Genomic DNA, 23,163 nt, shown 5'->3' with positions numbered 1-23,163 from the left:
AATATACACCTCTCTGTTACTAAGCAGTGGAATTGATGTCACCAAGACAACACAAAGGTAACATAAACCCCACAAATATGAACCCCACTTGCCACCGCCACAGGGCAAGTGGGAAAAGCTGGGCAAAGTGCCAAAATTGGCACATATAATAGATGTGCCTTTTCTGGGTGGCTGTGGGCTTTTATTTTTAGGCTGGGAAACCAATATCCATGGCCCCTTACCATCCTGAGAATGCCAGCCCCCAGCTGTCTGCTTTATCTTGGTTGGTTGTCAAAAATGGGGGGGGACACAACACCGTTTTATTAAATTATTTATTTAAATAATTAAAAAACACAGCATGGGGATCTCGCTATTCTTGATAACTATTCCTCCTGGCTATCACGCTGTTTCTGTCATAAGGGTGCTGCTGGCACGGTATCAGTCACTGCTCTGTATATAGAGTGTGGCATCTGAAACCGCACCCGCAGCACTGACTGACAGCTGAGCCTAATGATGAATCAGCTGTCAGTCAGTGCCGGGGTGCTGCTGCAGTCACTACGCTCTGAAACCGTGCCTGCGCAACTCATATGACTGTGCGGGAGCCGCACGATGCCAGGATGCTATTAACCTGCAGTGTAATGACAGGTTTCATTAAAAATAAATAATACTTATCTTACTAACACACTGCACACGTCCAGTCCTTGTCACATCTCCCTCCTGTCTTGGGACATCCTGTTCTGACCATTCGGACATGTGACCTCTGAAACTAATCATTCGCATAGCTGTAGCCAGTGATTGTCTGCAGCAGTCGCTTGTCTGTCAAGAAGAGGAAGCATGAAAAGCGACAGGGGAATCAGTGGTGGAAGGGGAGCAGATGAGCAGAGGATCAGTAAAAGAAGCATAATTTATGTATTATTTATTTTCTCAAATCCTTTTGCATGTTTTGTTTTTTAACTTATGAGTGGAAAACCCCTTTAAGCCACGTTCACATGTTGAGTATTTGGTACGTTTTTTTTAACCTCAGAATGTGTAAGCCAAATGCAATGTTGGATGATAAATACAGAAGTGGTGACGTGTTTCTATTATACTTTTATTGTTCCACTCCTGGTTGTGGCTTACAAATACTGAGGTGAAATGCTGACTAAATACTGAATGTGTGAATGTGACCTTAACAGAACACTGACCTGATGATTATTTTACTCCTTCGACTACAAAATAAAGTAATACTTTGGCCGGCGTCACACACAGCGTATGAAAATACGGTCCGTATATTACGGCCGTAATACGCTGAAAAGTCCCGAAAATAGTGGTCTGTAGCTCCTCCGTAGGCAGGGTGTTTCAGCGTTTTTTGCGCATGGCATCCTCCGTATGTAATCCGTATGGCAGCCGTAATGCGTGTTTTTATCGCAGGCTTGCAAAACCGACATACGGCTATACAAGGGATCCATGTGTTAAAAAAAAACAAAAAAACATATATACTGTCTATATATATATATATATATATATATATATATATATATGTATATATATATATATATATATATATGTCAGGGAGACACATATATGTATATATATTATTACTTCATACAGCGCGAGATAGCAGAAAGCCGGTAATTCAATTGCCGGCTTTTGCTTTCTCCTTCCTAAACCCAACATGATATGAGACCTGGTTTACATACAGTAAACCATCTCATATCACCTTTTTTTTTTGCATATTCCACACTACTAATGTTAGTAGTGTGTCTATGCAAAATTTGGCCGTTCTAGCTAGTAAATTAAGGGATTAAATGGCGGAAAAAATTGGCGTGGGCTCCCGCACAATTTTCTCCGCCAGAGTAGTAAAGCCAGTGACTGAGGGCAGATATTAATAGCCTGGAGAGGGTCCACGGTTATTGGCCCCCCCTGGCTAAAAACATCTGCCCCCAGCCACCCCAGAAAAGGCACATCTGGGAGATGCGCCTATTCTGGCACTTGGCCACTCTCTTCCCACTCCCGTGTAGCGGTGGGATATGGGGTAATGAAGGGTTAATGCCACCTTGCTATTGTAAGGTGACATTAAGCCTAATTAATAATGGAGAGGCGTCAATTATGACACCTATCCATTATTAATCCAATACTAGTAAAGGGTTAAAAAAAAAACACACACACATTATTAAAAATTAATTTATTGAAAAAATCACAAAGGCTGTTGTATTAATTTATTCTACTCTCAATCCACTCACTGAAGACCCTCGATCTGTAAATTAAAAAAAAATAATAAACCAACAATATACATACCTTCCGAGGATCTGGCACGTCCAACAATGTAGATCCATCTGAAGGGGTTAAAATATTTTGCAGACATGAGCTCCGCTAATGCAGGATGCTCATTTCTGCAAAACCCCGGCGAAGGAAGCTAAATATAGGTCAATGATCTATATTTAGCTTCATTTGCGGTGAGGCGCCCTCTGCTGGCTGTTCCTAGATCGTGGGAACTTTCCTAGAAAGCTCCCTGGCTCGAGTTCATATGAGGACAACCAGCAGAGGGCGCCCTCTTATGAACTCGAGCCAGGGAGCTTTCTAGGAAAGTTCCCACGATCTAGGAACAGCCAGCAGAGGGCGCCTCACCGCAAATAAAGCTAAATATAGATCATTGACCTATATTTAGCTTCATTCGCCGGGGTTTTGCAGAAATGAGCATCCTGCATTAGCGGAACTCGTGGCTGCAAAATATTTTAACCCCTACTACCGTAATTATCGAGGATTTTAATCAATTGGAATTTTATAAAGTAATTGCTGAATTTAATTAATTTTACTGTCCAATGCCGTCAACAGTACATACTTGCTGTACATTTTATTTCACTGCCAGGTTCATAGTGCAGAATTCATGGAGTTTTCAGAGGTTGAGAATCACAATGATTTCTACACAGTTGAAGATGGCATAATTCACACACAGGATCAGAGAGGAGCGTATGTGATGTATGATGCTGCGCTTGAGGATTTCAAACACTTACAAGAACAGATGTTGCTTTTAACAACTCTCTATATTGAGAAAGATCAAAGTAAGATGTGAAATATTTATTAGAACTAGTAATGAACAGTAGTTATTTTCTGCTGAGCATGATCTTCACTACTAGCAGATTGCTCGCACTGATGCTGCACAATCATTTGCAAGAAAAGCACATTATAATGAAAGTGAAAGAGGTGTTTAACATCAAAACCCTTCAGTTTATTTACTGCTGGTTACTGCTGTTCATCAGAAAATGACCTGTTGTTTAAAGAATAACTGTTGTTTTAATATTTTTTCATAAATCAATACTTCACAAGAAAATAAGAAATTTTGTAATATATCTTATGAGAGAAATCTGCTTCTTTTTCCTCTTGAACAGATCTTTTATTCATAGAATCATAGAAACATAGAATGTTAGGGACCTCAAGGGTCCTTGTGTCCATCCAACCCCCTGCTCAATGCAGGGTTCACTAAACCATCTCAGACAGATGTCTGTCCAGCCTCTGTTTGAAGACTTCCATGGAAGGAGAACTCACCACCTCTCATGGCAGCCTGTTCCACTCATTGATCACCCTCACTGTCAAAAAGTTTTTTCTAATATCTAATCTGTAGTTTCTCCCTTTCTTTTTCATTCCATTGCTTCTTGTGTTTCCATGTGCAAATGGGAATGATGATGATGCCTCTACACTGTGACACCCCTTCAGATATTTGTAGACCGCTATTAAGTCTCCTCTTTGCCTTCTTTTTTGTACCTTGGACCCTCCTGTGCTTCATAGACGTTTTTTCCAGAAAAATTATCTTTTAGCCCCAAATGTTTTATTTTCACAATGGTAACATGAGAAATTGGCCCACTAAAATTGTTGTGCAATTTCTCTTGAGTACCCCGATACCCCATATGTAGGTGAAAACTACTGTTTGGGCGCATGGCAGAGCTCGGAAGGGAAAGAGCACCATTTGTCTTTTTGAACGCAAAATTGGCTAGAATCGAGAGCGGAAGCCATGTCGCATTTGGAGAGCCACTGATGTGCTTAAACAGTAGAAACCTCCCACAAGTGAACTACATTGGGCTCTGCTCTCACTCTTTCTGAGCAGCTGCCCAATTAGCATCTTATGGAGGCTGATTTTTGCGGGCAGTACCGCATGCAGTGGTAGCTCATGCAGAGAGGAACTTGAAGAGTGGGATGCTGGTACAAAAGTTATCTACATAGAGGTGGTAACCTTGTTCCAGCAGTGGGAGCACCAAATCCTACACAATTTTCTCACTCACTCCCAAAACAGGGGGGGACCTTCAGAGGGTTTAATCCAGGTATTCACTTCATAAACTCTAAACCTGTGGGTGTACCCTGAGGTACACTCGGTCAGTTGTAGAGTTTAATTTTGTAACTGGCCCTCTTACTGGTCAGGTATTGCCAGAATTTGAGCCTCCCATTGAAATGTTTTAGGAACCCATCCATGCAGATGTCCCTTTGGGGAACGTACACCCCAGCAAACTTATTGCTAAAGTGATTAATTACAGGCCAAACTTTGAAAAGTCCGTCAAAATTGGGATCATTGTGCATTATTACTGCAATGCAAAAGTTTTTGGATTGCATCAAATTGTTTATGGGTCAAAGACATGTGGAACACTGCAGTGTTGTATAAAACATCATCACTCCAATTTTGCCAAAGTCTTGGCTTCTTCACTAACCCCATTAAAAAAAAGAAAAGAATCTAGAAAGAAAAAGATGAAAATAAAAAAATATATAAAAGTTTAGTAAAATAAAACACAAACTTACTAAACGGACGTCAGTAATAAAAAAAATTGAGCGCCCGCAAGTATCTGACACTAACGCTGACTAAATTCTATAAAAAATACTGTAGTAGACACAGATTACTGCAGTATATTTTACTGTCACTAATCTAGTCCCATCAATTAATCTAATTTTGTTTTTATTCCCTTTTCACACCTCTAAAAAAAAAAAAAAGGCTCAACCGGAGGCTGAACACTGATGTGCATCGATGATCAGCACTCGATGGCTGTAGGATGCATGCATGGATGTGATGCTTTTTTTCTGATTTACTATCTGACACTAACCCTGATTAAATTCAGTAAAAAAATACTGTAGCAAACACCGATTACTGGAGGAGAAAGAAGCAGATTTCGCTGATCAGATATTTTACAAAGTTACTTATTTTCATGTGAACTGTTAATTTATTAGATACAAATTAAAAAAGCGGTAACTCTCTTTAAAGAGAGTGTATTATCAGAAATTAACCAACTTGTAAATCAGGTTTCTGAATTACATTTATTTTTTTAACTGTTGGAAATGTTTTTATTTTATATCACAATCGTAAAAAAAAAAAATAGTAATTTTGCAGTTTTCACACCGGCCAGATTCATAATTCCTGCTCTTTCAAGAAAAGTTTTCAGCAAGGTTCCATATTATCAGAGGCAGGAGTACTGTGACAGGTAACACCTCTATACACAGCTGGTAACACAGGATCCACCAATCACAACAGATGAGATCACAGCTGACCCTGTGTCCCCTCCATCCACAATGACCTTTGTACAGGGGTCATTAAATTTTTGAATACAAAAATACATGTGATATTTCCTAAAACAATTAAAAGTCAAAAGTTTAAAAAATCCCTAGTGGCCAGTGTGAAAATTATAGATTTCTTTTTTTTTTTTAATACAGGTTGTGACATATAAAAAAATTGCCAAAAATTTGTAAAAAAAATACATTTAATACAAAACATGATTTAAATACTAAGTTATTTTCTAATGATACAGTCCCTTTAAGTTACACAATGTATTGGATTGTAACTGTGCTCTTCAACATCCTTGGAGTATCAAACTTGTGCAGGCCAATTTGTGGACAAATCTCAAGAAACTGTGTCTGTGTTTACCTGGTGTGGGGGTAGGAGGAACAAGTTTTTCTAGTTTTAAATTTAACAATATCCAGTTTGATCCTTCTTACTGATTTCATTAAGTGTTGGGGAAACAACTCTTAAGGTACCGTCACACTAGACGATATCGCTAGCAATCCGTGACGTTGCAGCGTCCTCGCTAGCGATATTGTCCAGTGTGACAGACAGCAGCGATCAGGCCCCTGCTGTGCTGTCGCTGGTCGGGGAAGAAAGTCCAGAACTTTATTTGGTCGCTGGACTCCCCGCAGACATCGCTGAATCGGCGTGTGTGACACCGATTCAGCGATGTCTTCACTGGTAACCAGGGTAAACATCGGGTAACTAAGCGCAGGGCCGCGCTTAGTAACCCGATGTTTACCCTGGTTACCATCCTAAAAGTAAAAAAAAACAAACACTACATACTTACCTACAGCCGTCTGTCCTCCAGCGCTGTGCTCTGCACTCCTCCTGTACTGGCTGTGAGCGTCGGTCAGCCGGAAAGCAGAGCGGTGACGTCACCGCTCTGCTTTCCGGCCGCTGTGCTCACACAGACAGTACAGCAGGAGTGCAGAGCACAGCGCTGGAGGACAGACGGCTGTAGGTAAGTATGTAGTGTTTGTTTTTTTTTACTTTTAGGATGGTAACCAGGGTAAACATCGGGTTACTAAGTGCGGCCCTGCGCTTAGTTACCCGATGTTTACCCTGGTTACCGGCATCGTTGGTCGCTGGAGAGCGGTCTGTGTGACAGCTCTCCAGCGACCAAACAGCAACGCTGCAGCGATCCGGATCGTCGTCGGTATCGCTGCAGCGTCGCTAAGTGTGACGGTACCTTTAAGGTACCGTCACACTAAGCGACGCTGCAGCGATACCGACAACGATGTCGATCGCTGCAGCGTCGCTGTTTGGTCGCTGGAGAGCTGTCACACAGACAGCTCTCCAGCGACCAACGATCCTGAAGTCCCCGGGTAACCAAGGTAAACATCGGGTTACTAAGCGCAGGGCCGCGCTTAGTAACCCGATGTTTACCCTGGTTACCAGCATAAACGTTAAAAAAACAAACACTACATACTTACATTCAGCTGTCTGTCCTCTGGCGCTCTGCTTTCCTCTGCACTGTCAGCGCTGGTCAGCCGGAAAGCAGAGCGGTGACGTCACCGCTCTGCTTTCCGGCTGGCCGGCGCTGACACAGGATGCAGGAGGAGTGCAGAGAAGCACAGCGCCGGGGACAGACAGCTGAAGGTAAGTATGTAGTGTTTGTTTTTTTAACGTTTACGCTGGTAACCAGGGTAAACATCGGGTTACTAAGCGCGGTCCTGCGCTTAGTAACCTGATGTTTACCCTGGTTACCAGTGAAGACATCGCTGGATCGGTGTCACACACACCGATCCAGCGATGTCAACGGGAGATCCAGCGACGAAATAAAGTTCTGGACTTTCCTCAGCGACCAACGTTCTCCCAGCAGGGGCCTGATCGTTGGTCGCTGTCACACATAACGATTTCCTTAACGATATCGTTGCTACATCACAAAAAGCAACAATATCGTTAACGATATCGTAGTGTGTGAAGGTACCTTTAAGCTTAGAGCCATGCGACAAACTGTGAGCAGTTGTTTTGCACAACTAGAATGCATGATACCATTCCCATGTGATTTGGACTTTTCTCTCTCTGTAAGGCCAGGGTCCCACACAGCGAGATACGGCCGAGTCTCGCAGGTTAAAACCAAGCTCTGGCACCAGCACTCCAGAGCGGAGCGTGCGGCTCCATGTATTGCTGTGCGGCCGCATGCTCCGCTCAGGAGTGCCGGTGCCAGAGCTTGGTTTTAACCTGCGAGACTCGGCCGTATCTGTGATCCCGGCCTTGTTCTCTTATCCAGGTGCTGACTTTATTTATGTTTTTTTTCTACTAACAAAGGTGTTTTTACTTATACAGCCATGGCCAAAAGTGTTGGCACCCTTGAAACTGTTCCAGAAAATTAAGTATTTCTCCTAAAAAATTATTGGAATTACACACATTTGTTATACACATATATTTATTTCCTTTATGTGTGTTGGAAAAACACACAAAAAAATACAGAAGCAAAAAGGCAAATTAGACATGATTTCACACAAAATCCCAAATATGGGCCAGACAAAATTGTTGGCACCTTTCCAAAATTGTGGATAAACAACTTTGTTTTGAGCATGTGCTGCTCGTTTAAACTCACCTGTGGCAAGTAACAGGTGTGGGCAATATGAAAATCACACCTGAAGCCATATAAAAAGGGGAGCAGTTGATTCAATCTTTGCATTGTGTGTCTGTGTGTGTCAGACAAAGCATGTAGAACAGAAAGAGGAGAAGACAAATGTCTAAGGACTTAAGAACCAAAATATCAACAATCTCAAGCTTACGAGTCCATCTCTAGAGAATTTGATGTTGCTTTGTCCACAGTGCCCAACATAATCAATAAGTTTATAACCCATGGCACTGTATCTAATCTCCCTGGAAGTGGATGACAGAGAAAAAGCTGCAATGCAGAATAATCCGGATGATGGATAAGCAACCCCAATCAAATTCCTAAGAATTTCAGGCTGTGCAGCAGACTCAGGGTGCATCAGTGTCAGAGTGAACTATTCGTCGACATTTGAATGAAATTAAATCTATGACAGAAGACCCAGGACGACCCCACTGCTGACACAGGCATAAAAAGCTAGACTGAACTTTGACAAAATGTTTATGAGTAAGTCAAAATCCTTCTGGGAAAACTTCTTGTGGAAAAATGAGACCAAGATACAGTGTTTTGCTAAAGCACATCATTCTACTGTTTACCGAACTCAGAATGATGCCTACAAAGAAAAGAACACAGTACCTACAGTCAAATATGGTGGTGGTTCAAAGATGTTTTGATGTTGTTTTGCTGCTTCTGGCACTGGGTGCCTTGACTGTGTGCAAAGTCATCATGAAATATGAAAATTATCAATGGATTTTAGGTCGCACTGTAGTGCCCAGTGTCAGAAAACTGGCTTTGTGCCCTAGGTCCTAGGTCATGCGTCTTCCAGCAGGACAAGGAACCCATACATACATCAAAAAGCACCCAGAAATGGATGGAAGCAAAGCGCTGGAGAGTTCTAAAGTGGCCAGCAATGAGTCCGGATCTAAATCCCATTGAACACCTGTGGAGAGATGTTAAAATTTCTATTGGGAGAAGGCGCTCTTCAAAAATATTAGAGACCTGGAGCAGTTTGCAAAAGTAGAGTGGTCCAAAAATCTAGTTGAGAGGTATAAGAAGCTTTCTGATGGTCATAGGAAGCAACTGATTTCAGTTATTTATTCCAAAGGTTGTGCAACCAAATATTAAATTGAGGGTGCCAACAATCTTGTCTGGCCCATTTTTGGGGTTCTGTGTAAAATTATGTCCAATTTGCCTTTTTTTGGTGTTGTTTCAATATACACAAAGGAAATAAACACGTGTATAACAAAACAAAACGTGTAATTGCAATAATTTTCTGGGAGCAATAGTTCATTTTCTGGAACCAACACTTTCGGCCATGACTGTACATCTATGTTTTTCTAATAAAGAGTGCTGGATTTTCTCCTCCTTTTCCCTGCCTGTCATGGCCAACGGCTTGGGAATCATACAGTATTGTATTGTCATTGTATTGTCTCCCTGTAACGCTTATGTCAGTAACTCCTCCCCTTTTCCGCATCCAGAGTGTCCACCATGTTAGAATCTCATGTCTTTTGCATCTATGATTCAGAATGATTATTTCTACCTACTTTTATAATACAAGAATTCAGCTTGAAATAAACCTTCTGCTGGAATCCTCATACTTATAGTACCTCCTGCCATCGAGTCAAGCAGTCTCATGACATCTCTTTGTGTGAGTACAGGTACATAGAGATACTCATAAAAGCGGTGTCTCAAATGCCCCACACTCGCAGGCTAGTTATGGTGTCAGAATACTGTCCACACCACTGATTGGCTTCATTTTGTGTGTACTATGCATAGGCAGAAAGCTTCCAATCAGTGGTCGGGGCGGAGTTATACAGAACTCATTCATATGAAAGACTACATGACAGCAGGTTTACTAGTCCTCTAGTTATAATCATCTGCTGATAAAACAGTGATTTTATGAAAAATAAATCAAACAACCCAGTAAGTGACACATCGCAGGAATCAGTGTCTCTGTCCCTATATCATGCTGCTCTCAAATTAGGTAGGAAAAACCTGCTGACACATTCCCTTTTAGTATATAAATTAGAGACTATTATGGTCAAAATATTGACGCAGCAGCCATAGGTCTGTGCCTGTAAGGGTATGTGCACACGTCAGGATTTTTAGCGTTTTTTTTGCGGATTTTCGCCATAAAAACGCTATAAATCCGGTAAAAAAACGCTAACATTATGCATCCTATCATTTAGAATGCATTCTGCATTTTTTGTGCAGATGTTAGCGTTTTTTTCCGCAAAAAAAACGCATCCCGCAAAAAATCCGGACATGCTCATTCTTTTTCCGGATTTTTTGCGGATTTGCTATGAAAAAGGTCATTCAGGAAAATAAAAAATCCACAAAAAATCCTCGCAAAAAACGCGCAAATTCCACGAGAAATCCGCGCGAAAAAAGACGCGGATTTCTGGCAGAATTCTCAGGATTTTGTCAGGAAATAATCCTGACGTGTGCACATACCCTAAGATCCAAAGTTACATAAAGTATTAATGGCTAAGGACAGATGGACACTGCCTGTTGTAGTGTGTAACTGAAGTTTACTCTGTTTTTTACTTTCCCACACTTTTTAGATATTCTTTCATCATTCGAAATCTGATATTAATTGCACCTAATCCCTGGATAAAACAATGTGGAAGTTATCTTTAAACTAAAAAGTACTGTAACTTCAGAAAGTGTATTGATCATTCATTAATTCATTCATTCATTCATTCATTCAGGAAAGAAATATATCTTGGTACCGTGTTAGCCAGTAGATTTGTCAGGATTCCCTGACCGCTGCCACCAATTTGTCACGATTCACACCGTGACCGTCACCCCTACGTCACGGGTTGGGGTGATTTTACGCCAACAGACGGCTATCACATGTGCAGGGGGGCTGATCTTAGTTATCCCTCCACTCCACAAGGTGATGAAACAACACACACAAGGCTATTGACCTCTTAGTTTACAGCAGGGGCTTATTTTAGGTATCCCACTGCTTTCGATATACCACGAACTGCAGGGATTTATGTATATCCCGCTTACAGTTCCACTTAAAACTTGCAGCTCTCTGACGCCCCCCTTACTCTCAGGTCAGATTAGGTACTGCACCCTGGGTAATTAGTCGCCAGACAGGCTGCCTGCTATGTACTGGCTATCAGGCATGCTGCAGCGACGCGGTAAACTACTCCCACTCAGGCAGGAACAATAATTATCAACGCCGCAGTCGCTACAGCAGCACCCAAAAGTCTGCACACTATCGCTGCCACCAGCTTCGATTAAACGGGTCCGAAGCTAACCCAAAACAACAGTAGCGTATTTCCCTTCAGAAGACTTAGGGTACGGTTAGATCATGGAGACAGAACTAGTATATTAATTATTATACTCCGTAAAAAGTTTCAGGCAGTGTTTATATAAAAAGATGTTACAAATGAGTTACAAATGTTATTACCATCTTTTCAGTTAGCCATTAAAAGGTATCAACCACTGAGGACTCTCAATTCTAAATATTTTTCATTCATTCATTCATTCATTCATTCATTTATGCTTAATTTTTTATATCAAGGTTTCAAGTTAGGGAAACAAGAACTAGAGGATACAAATCTCTCAGACTGGGCTCATGTTAATGTGGACCGCTTTGCATTGCTGCTTGAGCTGTGGACCTGGGAATGTGCACTACTAGAGAACAAACAGCAGGTACTTCAAATGCATTTTCTTTCTAGACGGATTTTATTCAGCTCTGCAGTGAGACAAGCACTTTTGTGCAAATTTTTAGGTCACAGAAAAAATTAAGTGGCGGCAGAAATGACACCCCTCTGGGAATGTATGTACAATGGTAGTGGCGATTTTGACTTCATGGGTGTTTTCGAGAAACAAGCAGCAGTGGATGTTGCTGAGTGAAAATTGCAAACCTGCCAGCGCAGTGCCAGGACATTGTAATGCCCGTACATTATGCCCAGCTCATGCTTCTGGAGACACGCACTTGTGCATTAGGTTGTTCTCATTGCTACAGAAATGCCAAACATGTGGGCGCTAAATGTGATTTAGGCACACTGGAGGCTCAGAAGGGAGTGGGCTTTTAGACTTGGGAGCCAGAATTTGCTGAATTTCTTTTGGAGAGCGAGGAGCCATTTAGCTTTTCTAGAGCCTTTCTACTACCAGTAATGTGGAAGCCTCCTATATTTCCATTAACAGATGACAGACCTGAGTGAGGAATTGTTTTTTTATGGATTGATTTGAGGCTTTTGTTGGGAACATTTTACATAACGTTTGGGATCACATTTATCCGGCGCTCTACGCTGACCACTTACTTTGGGGTTTCCATCTAAATCTCCCAATGACATGATTCAGATGAAACCCCGAGAGATCCATTCACTACAATGAGGCAGCAGAGTTACTCTGGTCTTAATATGGTCTCTGTACAAAGGAGTACTTATTAATAGAAGTGCACAAAACCAGAATAGAAAGCGACCAAAAAATGTCATGTGCCCGAAAATGGTACCAATAAAAACATTGGCTCGTCCAGCAAAAAAAAAAAAGCCATAACATGACTGTGGGCCGAAATATGGAAAATTTATAGCTCTCAAAATGTGGTAATGCCAGAACTATCTTTTGCAATAAAAAGTGTCTTTTAGTGTGTGACAGCAGCCAAACATAAAAACCCGATATAAATCTGGTATCTCTGTAATCTCACCGACCCGAATAATAAAGTCACCTAATCACTTATACCACACGAGGTACGGCATAAAAAATAAATAAAACCAATTCTTCATATGCTGTTCATTTTTTCATTCTTCCTCCCAAAGATCGCAGTAAGGCTCGGCACACATTTACTCTTCGCTCTGTGCTGAACGCTTACACCGTGGTTTCCATGTAAATCTCTGAAATACGTGATTCAGACGGAACCCTCGGCAGAAGATTTCCTACAATGAGGCAGATGAAAGCACTGTAAACGCCATCTGACTTGTGATCCGGCAGTGTCCGTCTTTTTAGGATTGCATAAAAGTGCTGCGCACTTCTGAAAAGAAGGACACCGCTGAACAGAGGCCAGACAGAGTCCAGAGTAACTCTGCTGCCTCATTATAGTGAATGGATCCCTCGGGGGTTTCATCTGAATCACGTCACTCAGAGATTTAGATGAAACCCCAAAGTAAGTGCTCAGCGTAGAGCGCCGGATAAATGTGATCCCAAACGTTGTGTAAAATGTTCCCAATAAAAGCTTCAACTAAATCCACAAAAAAGCAAGCCCTCACTCAGGTCTGTCATCTGTTTACGGAAATATAGGGGGCTTCCACATTACTGATAGTAAAAAGGCTCTAAAAAAGCTGAATGGCTCCTCGCCTGCCAAAAGAAATTCAGCAAATTCTGCTCCCCCAAATCCCAATTCCCTTCCTTCTGAGCCCCACAGTGTACCTAAACTACATAATGTGTCCACGATTGGTATTTTTGAAGCCATGAGAGCCTGCCTAACTTACAGGTGCATGCCTCCAGAAGCATGAGCTGGGCATAATGTGCTGGTGACTGCAACGTACTGGTGACTGCAATGTGCTAGTCACTACAGCGGCAGTTTGCAATTTTCACTGCAACATTCATTGCTGCTTGTTTCTGGAAAATACCTATGGAGTCAAAATCGTCACTGCACATGTAGATAAATTCCCCAAGGGTTATAATTTAAAAAATGGGGTCACTTGAGAGGGGATTCTGCTCTTCTAGCAATTAGGGGCTCTGTATATGGAGTCCGCAAACTCTTCTAGAAAAATGCGAAGGAGGCAAATAGCGCTCTGTTCCTCCAGAGTCTCTCTGTATGGCTAAGTAGCACTGTACAGCCACATATGGGGTATTGCTACATTCAATAGAAATTGTGAGACACATTTTGGTGCCATTTTTACCCATTTCTTGTGTGAAAATGTAAAATATGGGCTAAAACTAAATTTTGGTGGTAAAAATGTAATTATTTTTTCTTCACTCCCAATGGTATAAAATTCTATGACCCACCTGTGGTGTCAATATGATCACTGCTTCCCAAGATGAATTCATTGAGAGGTGTAGTTTGTAAAATGGGGTCACTTCTGGGGGGTTCAGCTGTACTGGTACTTCATGCCGTCATGGCACCTGCAAACCATAACAGTAAAATCTGGCGCAGCTTGCCTTCTCAGCTTTGCACTGTGCCTGAAAAATATTTCCCGATTACATGTAGGGTATTGGCAACCTCAGGAAAAAAATGGACCTCAGTTTGTTGTAAAACATTTCCTATTCGCCCTTAGAAAAATTAAAAACTTGGAGCTAAAACAACATTTTTGTGAGGAAAAATTATTATTTACTAGATGGCAGCCCGATTCTAAAGAATCGGGAGTCTAGAATCCATATATACTTGAAATTCGGCAGGAGCTTGAAGAGCAACGTCACTGGGCCCGCCTCCACGCAGTAGAAACTTGCTGTGAGGTAAAAATTCAAAAATCACACCAAAATGGCGGGCGGAGTGTGTCACAGTACGGCACGTTTCTGATTGGTCGCTCGCAGCAGGCGGCAACCAATCAGACACTGGACACTGTTGACGTCACTTATCTCCGGACATTAGCTCCGGACATTAGCTCCGGACAAAGCCACGGAAGTTGGCACAAATTGCAGGAAGTAGTATTCTAGGCAATTATATATAAGATTATTATCATTATTTATTTATTATTTTCACGGCTCAATGTTATAAACGTCTGTGAAGCACCTGGGGGTTTAAGGTGCTTACCATGCATCTAAATACATTCCTTGTGGGATCTATTTTCCAAAATTGGTTCAGTTGGGGGTTTCCATTGTTTAGGCACACAGGGGCTCTCCAAATGGGACATGACGTCCGCTAATTATTCCAGCAAATTTTGCATTCAAAAAGTCAAGTGGCGCTCCTTCCCTTCCGATCTCTGCAGTGAGTCCAAACAGTGCTTTTCTCCCTCATATGGGGTATCGGCGTACTCAGGACAAATTGCACAACAAATTATATGGTGCAATTGTTCCTGTTATACTTATGAAGATGCAATATTTTGTGCTGAAAAAATATTTTGGGGGAAAATTTGATTTTTTTTTAACGGCTCAACTTTATAAACTTTTGTGTAGCACCTGAGGGTTCAATATCCTCACCACACATTTAGATAAGTTCCCTGAGGGGTCTAGTTTCCAAAATGGTGTCACATGGGGATTTTCACTGTTTTGGCACATCATAGGCTCGCCAAACGTGACATGACATCCGTCAATTGTTACAGCAAATCTTGCATTCAAAAAGTGCACCCAAACAGTGGTTTTCTCCCTCATATGGGATATCGGCATGCTCAGGAGAAATTACACAACAAATTTTGGGGTCCATTTTTCCTGTTACCCTTGTCAAAATAAAAAAAAAATTGGACCTAAAGTCAATTTTTTTGTGAAAAAAGTAAAATGTTACTTTATTTTGTATTTTTTAAATTCCTGTGAAGCACCTGAAGGGTTAATAAACTTCTTTGGTTTTGAGCACCTTGAGGGGTGCAGTTTTTAGAATGGTGTCACTTTGGGGCATCTTCTGTCATATAGACCCCTCAAAGTGACTTCAAATATGATGTGGTCCCTAAAAAAATGGTTTTGTAAATTTTGATGAAAAAATAAGAAATCACTGTTCAAATTTTAACTCTTATTATAGCTTCCTAACAAAAAAAAATTTTGGTTCCAAAATTGTGCTGATGCAAAGTAGACATGTGGTAAATGTTATTTATTAAGTATTTTGTGTGACATATCTCTGTGATTTAAGGGCATGAAAATTCAAAGTTGGAAAATTGCAATATTTACCAAATATTCACCAAGTTTCCGTTTTTTTCACAAATAAATGCAAGTCATAAGGAATAAATGTTACCATTATCATGATGTATAATATGTCATGAAAGAACAGTAACAGTTTCAGAATCACCGGGATCCGTTGAAGTGTTCCAGAGTTATAAACTCATAAAGGGACAGTGGTCAGAATTGTACATATTGGCCCAGTCATTAACGTGCAAACCACCCCAGTAATTCCCCCTTGTGTGGATGCAATTGATCTTTCTGTCTGCTGCTAATATACTTAGTATACGCAGACAGTGAAATGTAACAGAGTTGCATTTTATCAATTCCTAGCATCTGAATATTTGTGTGTATTTTATTTAGCTTGTTGACAGCTACTATGAAGCTTACCAGCATACTCTTGATCCAGAAGAGCGATTTTCCTTGGCACAAGTGATTACTGACATCATGTATAAGCGCCCACGGTTTGACATTGGCTCCAAATACTTCCTGGAAGCTTATAGTGATGAATGCCAATGCTTAAGGCTTCACTTGCAGCTTGTCAGAGATGTTTTGACAAGCCAGGTAAGCAAATAAAAAAAAATCATAAATGGAAATGTTAACCTTCTTTAATTCAGCTAACAAAATCAAACAAAAATTATTGAAATACTCTACATCAGTGTGCAAAATTCTAGATTGTTATACTTGATACCAATCCTGAGGAGGATAGGAAAGTGTCATACACCTTGTTCTATACCCTTGAATGGGTTAAACTTGAGCAGTTCTCCCTTTAGAAAAAGAACATTCACAAGTCAAGTTTTTCTACTTTACGGATTGTGACCGTACACATAGTGTCAGACGTGCATTATGCTTAGTGTCACTTTAATAGTCGCAAAATGAGTTATGGTTTCAGCACTCGGAAAGAAACAAACACAACTGAATCAACAGAATAATGTATAGACAAGTCTTTTGTTCGTGCTCCTGTTGCTCTCAGAAAGTCCAGCCTCACACAGTCACAGGCATCAGTCTTCTTCAGGCCTGTTTCACACGTCAGTGTCTCCGGTACGTGTGGTGACAGTTTTCTCACATACCGGAGACAATGACACAGGTAGACCCATTCAAATGTTTGGGTGTTTGCACATGTCAGAGTGTTTTCACGGATCGCATGTGTCCGTGTGCAAAACACGCAGAAACATTCTGTTTTCATCCAGACACACGGGCCGCAAAACGTGCCACACACGTGCACACGGAGAACAGTGCACCCTGTCCTCCGTGTGCACGGACTACCGCTGGGGAAGTAGCGTTACTGTAGGCCGCAGTTCCCCTGCGTGTGGTGCTGAAGTCGGCTTTCATCCATTCTTCCATGCTCTGCCGGCAAGCAGGGGAGAATGAATGAATGAAAAACCTGATGTGGGGTTCCCCTATGTTTTTAAACCAACCCGGCAAAACTCACAGGTGCGGGTTGCTATTCTCAAGCTGGTAAGGAGCCATGGATATGGGCACCCTCCCAGCCTAAAAACAGCAGCCTGCAGTTGCCCAGAAAAGGTGCGTCTATAGTAGATGCGCCAATTCTGGAGCTTTGCCCGGGTCTTCCCACTTGCCCTGTAGGAGTGGCAAGTGGGGTAATGGGGGATTAATGTCACCTTTCTATTGTAAGGTGACATTAAGCCCGGCTTAGTAAGGGAGAGGTGTCAATAAGACTCCTCTCTTTTGGTAAAAGGTTAAATAAGCACCACACAGTAAGAATAAAGTATTTTAATGCAATCATACACCACACAGTTTTGCCATCTTTTTTGTTTCTGCTAATCCAATCAACGCCCTCGATCTCCTGTAAACAAAATTAAAATAATAAGCCAACAATATACCCATACCTGTCCGGCGTTCAGTCAGTCCCATGCCGTAATCCATATCTGGGGAATGTACAGTTTACATCCAGGAGTGCTGCTAATGCGACTGGCCTGGCTGCAAACTACTGGGGAATGAATGAGAATCAGCGGGCGCAGGCTCAGTAACTAGCGATGACATTACTGAGTCTGTCCTCGCTGCCGGCATGAACTCCTGTGACCTCAGGACCGTGAGATAATGCAAGTGATGAGGTCACTGTGACAGAGCTTGAACTGCCATGACCTCATCATTTGCATTCTCCCACGGTCCTGAGGTCACAGGAGTTCATGCCGGCGGTGAGCACAGACTCAGTGACGTCACCGCTAGTTACTGAGCCTGTGCCCGCTGCTTCTCATTCATTCATTCTCCCCTCCTTGCGCTGCTCGCCGGTTGAGCAGGGGAGAATTGTTGACAGCCGGCTTCAGCACCAGCCACCGGGTAACAGCACTTACTGTAGCGCTACTTCCCTGGCGGCCGTCCGTGTAGTACTGATGCGGCACACGGTTGCCGCACGTGTGCCGCACGTAGTACACACACGGACACTGATATGTCCGGTACCGGTAATATCAGGACGTGTGAAACCGGCCTCACAGTTCATACATATAAGGCCGGGGTCACAGGGCCGTATGTTCTCTCTTGCGATAATATCGGGCTGATTATGCTAATGTCAATCAGTGTCAGAGTTTGATCCGAGTGTCATGTTAGTGTGATCCGACTTTATCGCATGGGATAATTCTATGACAGGTACGGAGAACTTAATTTCTCTATCTTCTCCGTTGTCTTTGTGCGCGTATATTGGACTTCACTCAGATGACATCCGAGTGCAGTCCAGTGTTTCAGACACATCCTTAGATTTGTATGGGTGTTCATGATCAAAATTATCGAATGGACCTGCACCATGCTGCGATTGTTTTCTCATGGTGACTTGGCAAGAGAAAATAATTGCGGATCAGCACTGCCCCATAGTATAACATTGATCCGAGAGCAATCCTATAGAACATTGGATAAAACTGGGCTGTGTTATACGCTAGTGTGAGCCATAAGATATTGACTCTAGTTTTTCAGACTCTGCTCTCCACATAATTGTTATTCCCTTTGTAATATCCTCGACCGCTTATAGGAAAATTATTATCAGAACTTGACATACAATTTAAATTAGGTTTTTATTTTAGGCCTGTCCCACACGTCCAGATAATTCCGGCACCGGAAAAATCGGTACCGGAGTTTTCCGTGTCCGTGTGTCCGGGAGCTCATGTAGGCCATCCGTGTGGCACACGTGCGGCACACGTGTGTCGACTGGGTTCCACACGGAGTGTGCAGAAGACAGCGCTAGAGATAAGCGCTGTCCCCTGCATCTGGTGCTGAAGCCGCCATTCATATCTTCTCTCCAGCAGCGTTCGCTGGAGAGAAGATATGAAAAATCCTTTTTTTTTCGTGTTTAAAATAAAGATCCCTGTCCTCATCCCCCTCCCACCCCCTGTGCGCCCGCCCACTGTTAATAAAATACTCAAGTTCAGAAAGGATCACTGCACACGTATAATATAACTTTGCGTTTCTCAAAAGTTTATTAGATTTTCATCAATATCAAAAAGGTATCAGGCGAAAATTGACGTTTCGGCCAGCTTCGTGGCCTTGATCACAATATCGCTGTAACAAGCAGAGGACAAAACACTATTAATAACAGATAGACGTATATACATATTTACATATTTACATAGAGGAACCCATGTCATAAGGTTACGGTAGTCATGGTGAGACATACACCAACAAGATAAAGATTATATACTGAGATCTAAAAAACTAAAACATAGTCACATAGTGGAGAAAGGTACAAAGGAGACTGTTATATACGTATCAGCGGTACAATTGGAAAGAAGACATACCCTATTGAGATCTGTTGCTTATAAAGGAACGACACAGAATAACTGATGAGTCGGGTACATAGGTGCTGTGGTAACCTGGAAGGAGTAATCCAGAATAAGCTAGTGATATTACGTTCATGTGTACACAATAAGAGAGAACTAAATCATCCCTGTATAACTAAAGGCTGGAAGGCTACCACCTCAGTTGTGAAGATACTACAGCCAAAGCGCTAGAGAGTATTTTGAACGTACATGTGCCATATTGTCTCTATGTGCATGGCTCTAACCACAAGGATGGATTACATGTCAAAAACAGTACTAACCAGACTAATAAAATAGCGAATGCTTGCCACCATACAGCAAGGCCTTTAAGTCCGGCTTGAAGGAAACCTGTGACTGTGATAGATATACATACGAATCAGAGGAAGGATCAGAGTGCTTAATTTAATTTATGGTACACAATGGGTAAAAGGGGGAGGTACCTGTCCTGTATGTATAATCGGGGCCAGGGGTAAGGTAGTAACCTTCTAGGATTTTCTTGAAATGACCCGGAGGAAACAAGAAAAACAATTGCGCTGTGGGCAAAACAAAGACGGCTCAGGTGTCAAGAGAATAGTTAATGCTTAGCAAGAGCACTGAATATAGTACTGGGTATACCTGTGTCATATATATGGTCGCAGGCACAGACGAATGCAGGTTCACAATTGTAGTACTGAACTCCCCATTTACTGCGGTATATGGAAGGTCGAGTAAGGTATAGCGTCCCTATTGAGTAAGGGGAAATAGCCAGCTTATATGTATATTTAAAGTAAAGGTACACTTATCTGAGTGATGTACTGGACTTACTCGTCCAGGTCTCCTTGTCCAGATACGGGGGGCAAGCGTTGGTGGTGAAGTGGAGCAGGCCGACACAAACCTGTGTCACGGCGGTGAAGAGGCTTGGAGTGAAATGCCAAAGTTCGGCGTTAATAAAGCTCCCAGGCCGGTCATGTGACCTAGCTATGTGCAGAGACGCTAGCGCATGCTCAGTAGCGCTAACGTGTAGTGGATGACCGCGTTCAGGACGGTCATGTGACCGGAAATGCGCGGTGCCGCCGGCGCATGCGCTATAGCGCCGATCCTTAGAGTCAAAGTACCGTCACGGCGGTATCTGTGTACTGAGCGCTGGATGTGCGTCCGTGTAGCAGCCCCAGAGATCGGCGCTTGCGCAATGACACTAGTACTAAGCGCCTGCGTCCCAGACATAAGTGTGTCCCTGTTAGGATAGCGTAGTGTACCTGACCTAGACTTGTCTAGAGCTGTGTGATAGAGAGGCTTGGCTGTATTTATGTAAACTAGGCAGGTCCTCTGTCCGGAGAAGGAATAGAGTAGGGGACAAGGTATCCGCTGCTAAGGTCTATGGGTATAATAATGTGTGGGCCAGCCATAAGTATGATTAGCATAAAGATAAAACATACAATACACAACAGCAATAACAATAAACGGTAGGAGTCCAAACCAAACAAAAGAAAAGTAAAGAAAAGAATCAGGGGGGGAGGGGGAAACCGAATTAAATAATAAAAAATTGGAAAAATAAAAAAATAAAAACCATAAAAATAAGAAAAATGAGGTGAAAAAAATTGGAAAATACCCAAATAAAATTGGGATAAAATGAAAGAAAATGCGGCAAAAGGGGAACTAAAAAAATGAAACTTATGTAAAAACTAGAGGGGTATGCATCTTACCAAATTGACCACGTGTGAAAAAGAGGTTGTCTGTGCAAGAAGTCAATCGATCTACATGGGAGATAAAATCAGGTTAGCCAGTCTATTTCTCGGTTGAGGCCACGTGGGTGTAGGGTGTCAAGCGTGTAAATCCAAAAAGTCTCACGCTGTTTCAATAATTTCACGTGGTTACCACCTCTCCTAGGACGGGGGACCCTTTCTACGACCTGGAACCTAAGTTGTGCTACATTGTGATTGGCTTCTTTAAAATGAAGGGGGAGCGGGAGCCACAGTTTCCCACATCTAATCGTGGATTTATGGTTAGATATTCGGTCCCTTATTGCCTGAGTGGTCTCCCCTACATATAGTAGCCCACAAGGGCATTTTATAATGTAGACTACAAAACTCGTCTCACAGGTGTAGTAATCCTTAATCTTGTACGACTTCCCCGTCCGTGGGTGTATCACTTCACTGCCCTTGATAACGTTAGAACAGCTCATGCAACCCAAACATGGAAAAGTCCCTGTACGCTTTTGACCTGACAATGTTCTGTTCGTTAGTATTTTTTGTGTACCTAGGTCAGCTCTTACGACCCTGTCTTTTATGTTCCTGGGCCTTCTAGTGCACATCAGTGGGGGTTCTTTAAATACGGGAATAGTGGGATATGCTCTATTTAATAGTGGCCAATGTGCCCGAATTAGGTTGTGTACTCTCCGCATTGTAGGATGATGATTATGTACAAATGGAAGTCTAGGGTTCTTTTGGGATGTAAACAATCCATCTCCGGTCTCGTTCAGAACCCTGGAGGATTCACTGCTGAGAAGGTCTGCTGGATAATTGCGGGCCCTAAACTTATCAGACATTTCCTGTAGCCTAGTGACTTTGATGTCAGGATTGGACACAATTCTAGATACCCTTTTGAATTGGGACCTTGGGAGACTGTCCTTAGTGGACTTGGGGTGACAACTGTTATATAACAGCAAGCTGTTACAATCGGTCGGTTTGGAGTATAGGTCCGTGTTAAGGTTCCCCAGGGCGTCTTTGAGGACTTTAGTGTCCAGGAAGGTGACTTCGTTGTCATGGAATGCTAATGTGAAAGAAAGTTCAGGTCTGGCGGTATTGATGTTATTATGGAATTCTTGAAGGCTGGTGTGATTCCCCTGCCATATGCAAAATATATCATCGATATATCTATACCAAATTAGGGCGTGCCGTTGAAACCCGGGATTGGTATATACTTGCTCCCTCTCGAAGTGGTCCATGTATAAGTTAGCATACGCCGGGGCCACATTGGACCCCATAGCGGTGCCACAGGTCTGTACGAAGAAGTCATCCTCGAAGAGGAAGAAGTTTTCCCTCAGAACCAGGTTCAAGAGATCTATACAAAGATCATGGGTATTGTTGTCAACTTCTGCTTCCTGTAGCGTAAGTGAGACAGCTGCAATCCCTCTATCATGTACGATTGAAGTGTACAGACTGTTAACATCTAATGTACACAAAAGGCTGTCAGGGGGGATGCTAGAGATGTTGCGGATCTTGGATAGGAAATCACTAGTGTCAAGAATGAATGATTTTGTCAACCGAGTGTATGGTGTGAGGATTTTCTCCAAGAATTTCGATAAGGGGTTGAGTACTGAGTCGGTCGAGGCTACAATGGGGCGGCCAGGGGGATTCTGAAGATTTTTATGAATTTTGGGAAGGATATACATGACCGGCGTGACTGGATGATGATTAATGAGGTAAGTTTTAGTTTTATTGTCGATCGTGCCCAAATTCATATATTTATCAATTACAGTATTAATTTTACGTTGTATAGAAAATGTGGGGTCCCCCTGGAGTTTTCTGTAGGTATTAGTGTCAGATAATTGCCTCCTCACTTCGGTGACGTAGTGGTGTCTATTCATT

At 42.3% G+C, this 23,163-nt stretch overlaps 1 protein-coding gene across 1 annotated transcript in view; it reads left to right on the top strand.

Moving 5' to 3' along the window:
• LOC138637737 (uncharacterized) overlaps positions 1-23,163 on the top strand; it is a 383,106-nt gene that overhangs the window by 99,824 nt on the left and 260,119 nt on the right. The window contains exons 15-19 of the mRNA XM_069726649.1: positions 2,828-3,020; positions 11,605-11,735; positions 16,194-16,394; positions 16,804-16,871; positions 21,464-21,578. Coding sequence (XP_069582750.1) covers positions 2,828-3,020; positions 11,605-11,735; positions 16,194-16,394; positions 16,804-16,871; positions 21,464-21,578 — 708 coding nt within the window. The remainder of the gene's footprint in view (positions 1-2,827; positions 3,021-11,604; positions 11,736-16,193; positions 16,395-16,803; positions 16,872-21,463; positions 21,579-23,163) is intronic.

This window comes from Ranitomeya imitator, chromosome 5 (assembly GCF_032444005.1).
Source record: "Ranitomeya imitator isolate aRanImi1 chromosome 5, aRanImi1.pri, whole genome shotgun sequence".
In the NCBI taxonomy this organism is placed as follows: domain Eukaryota; kingdom Metazoa; phylum Chordata; class Amphibia; order Anura; family Dendrobatidae; genus Ranitomeya; species Ranitomeya imitator.
The sequence above is the reverse complement of the archived record's forward strand: the minus strand, read 5'-3'. Positions and strand labels throughout refer to the sequence as shown.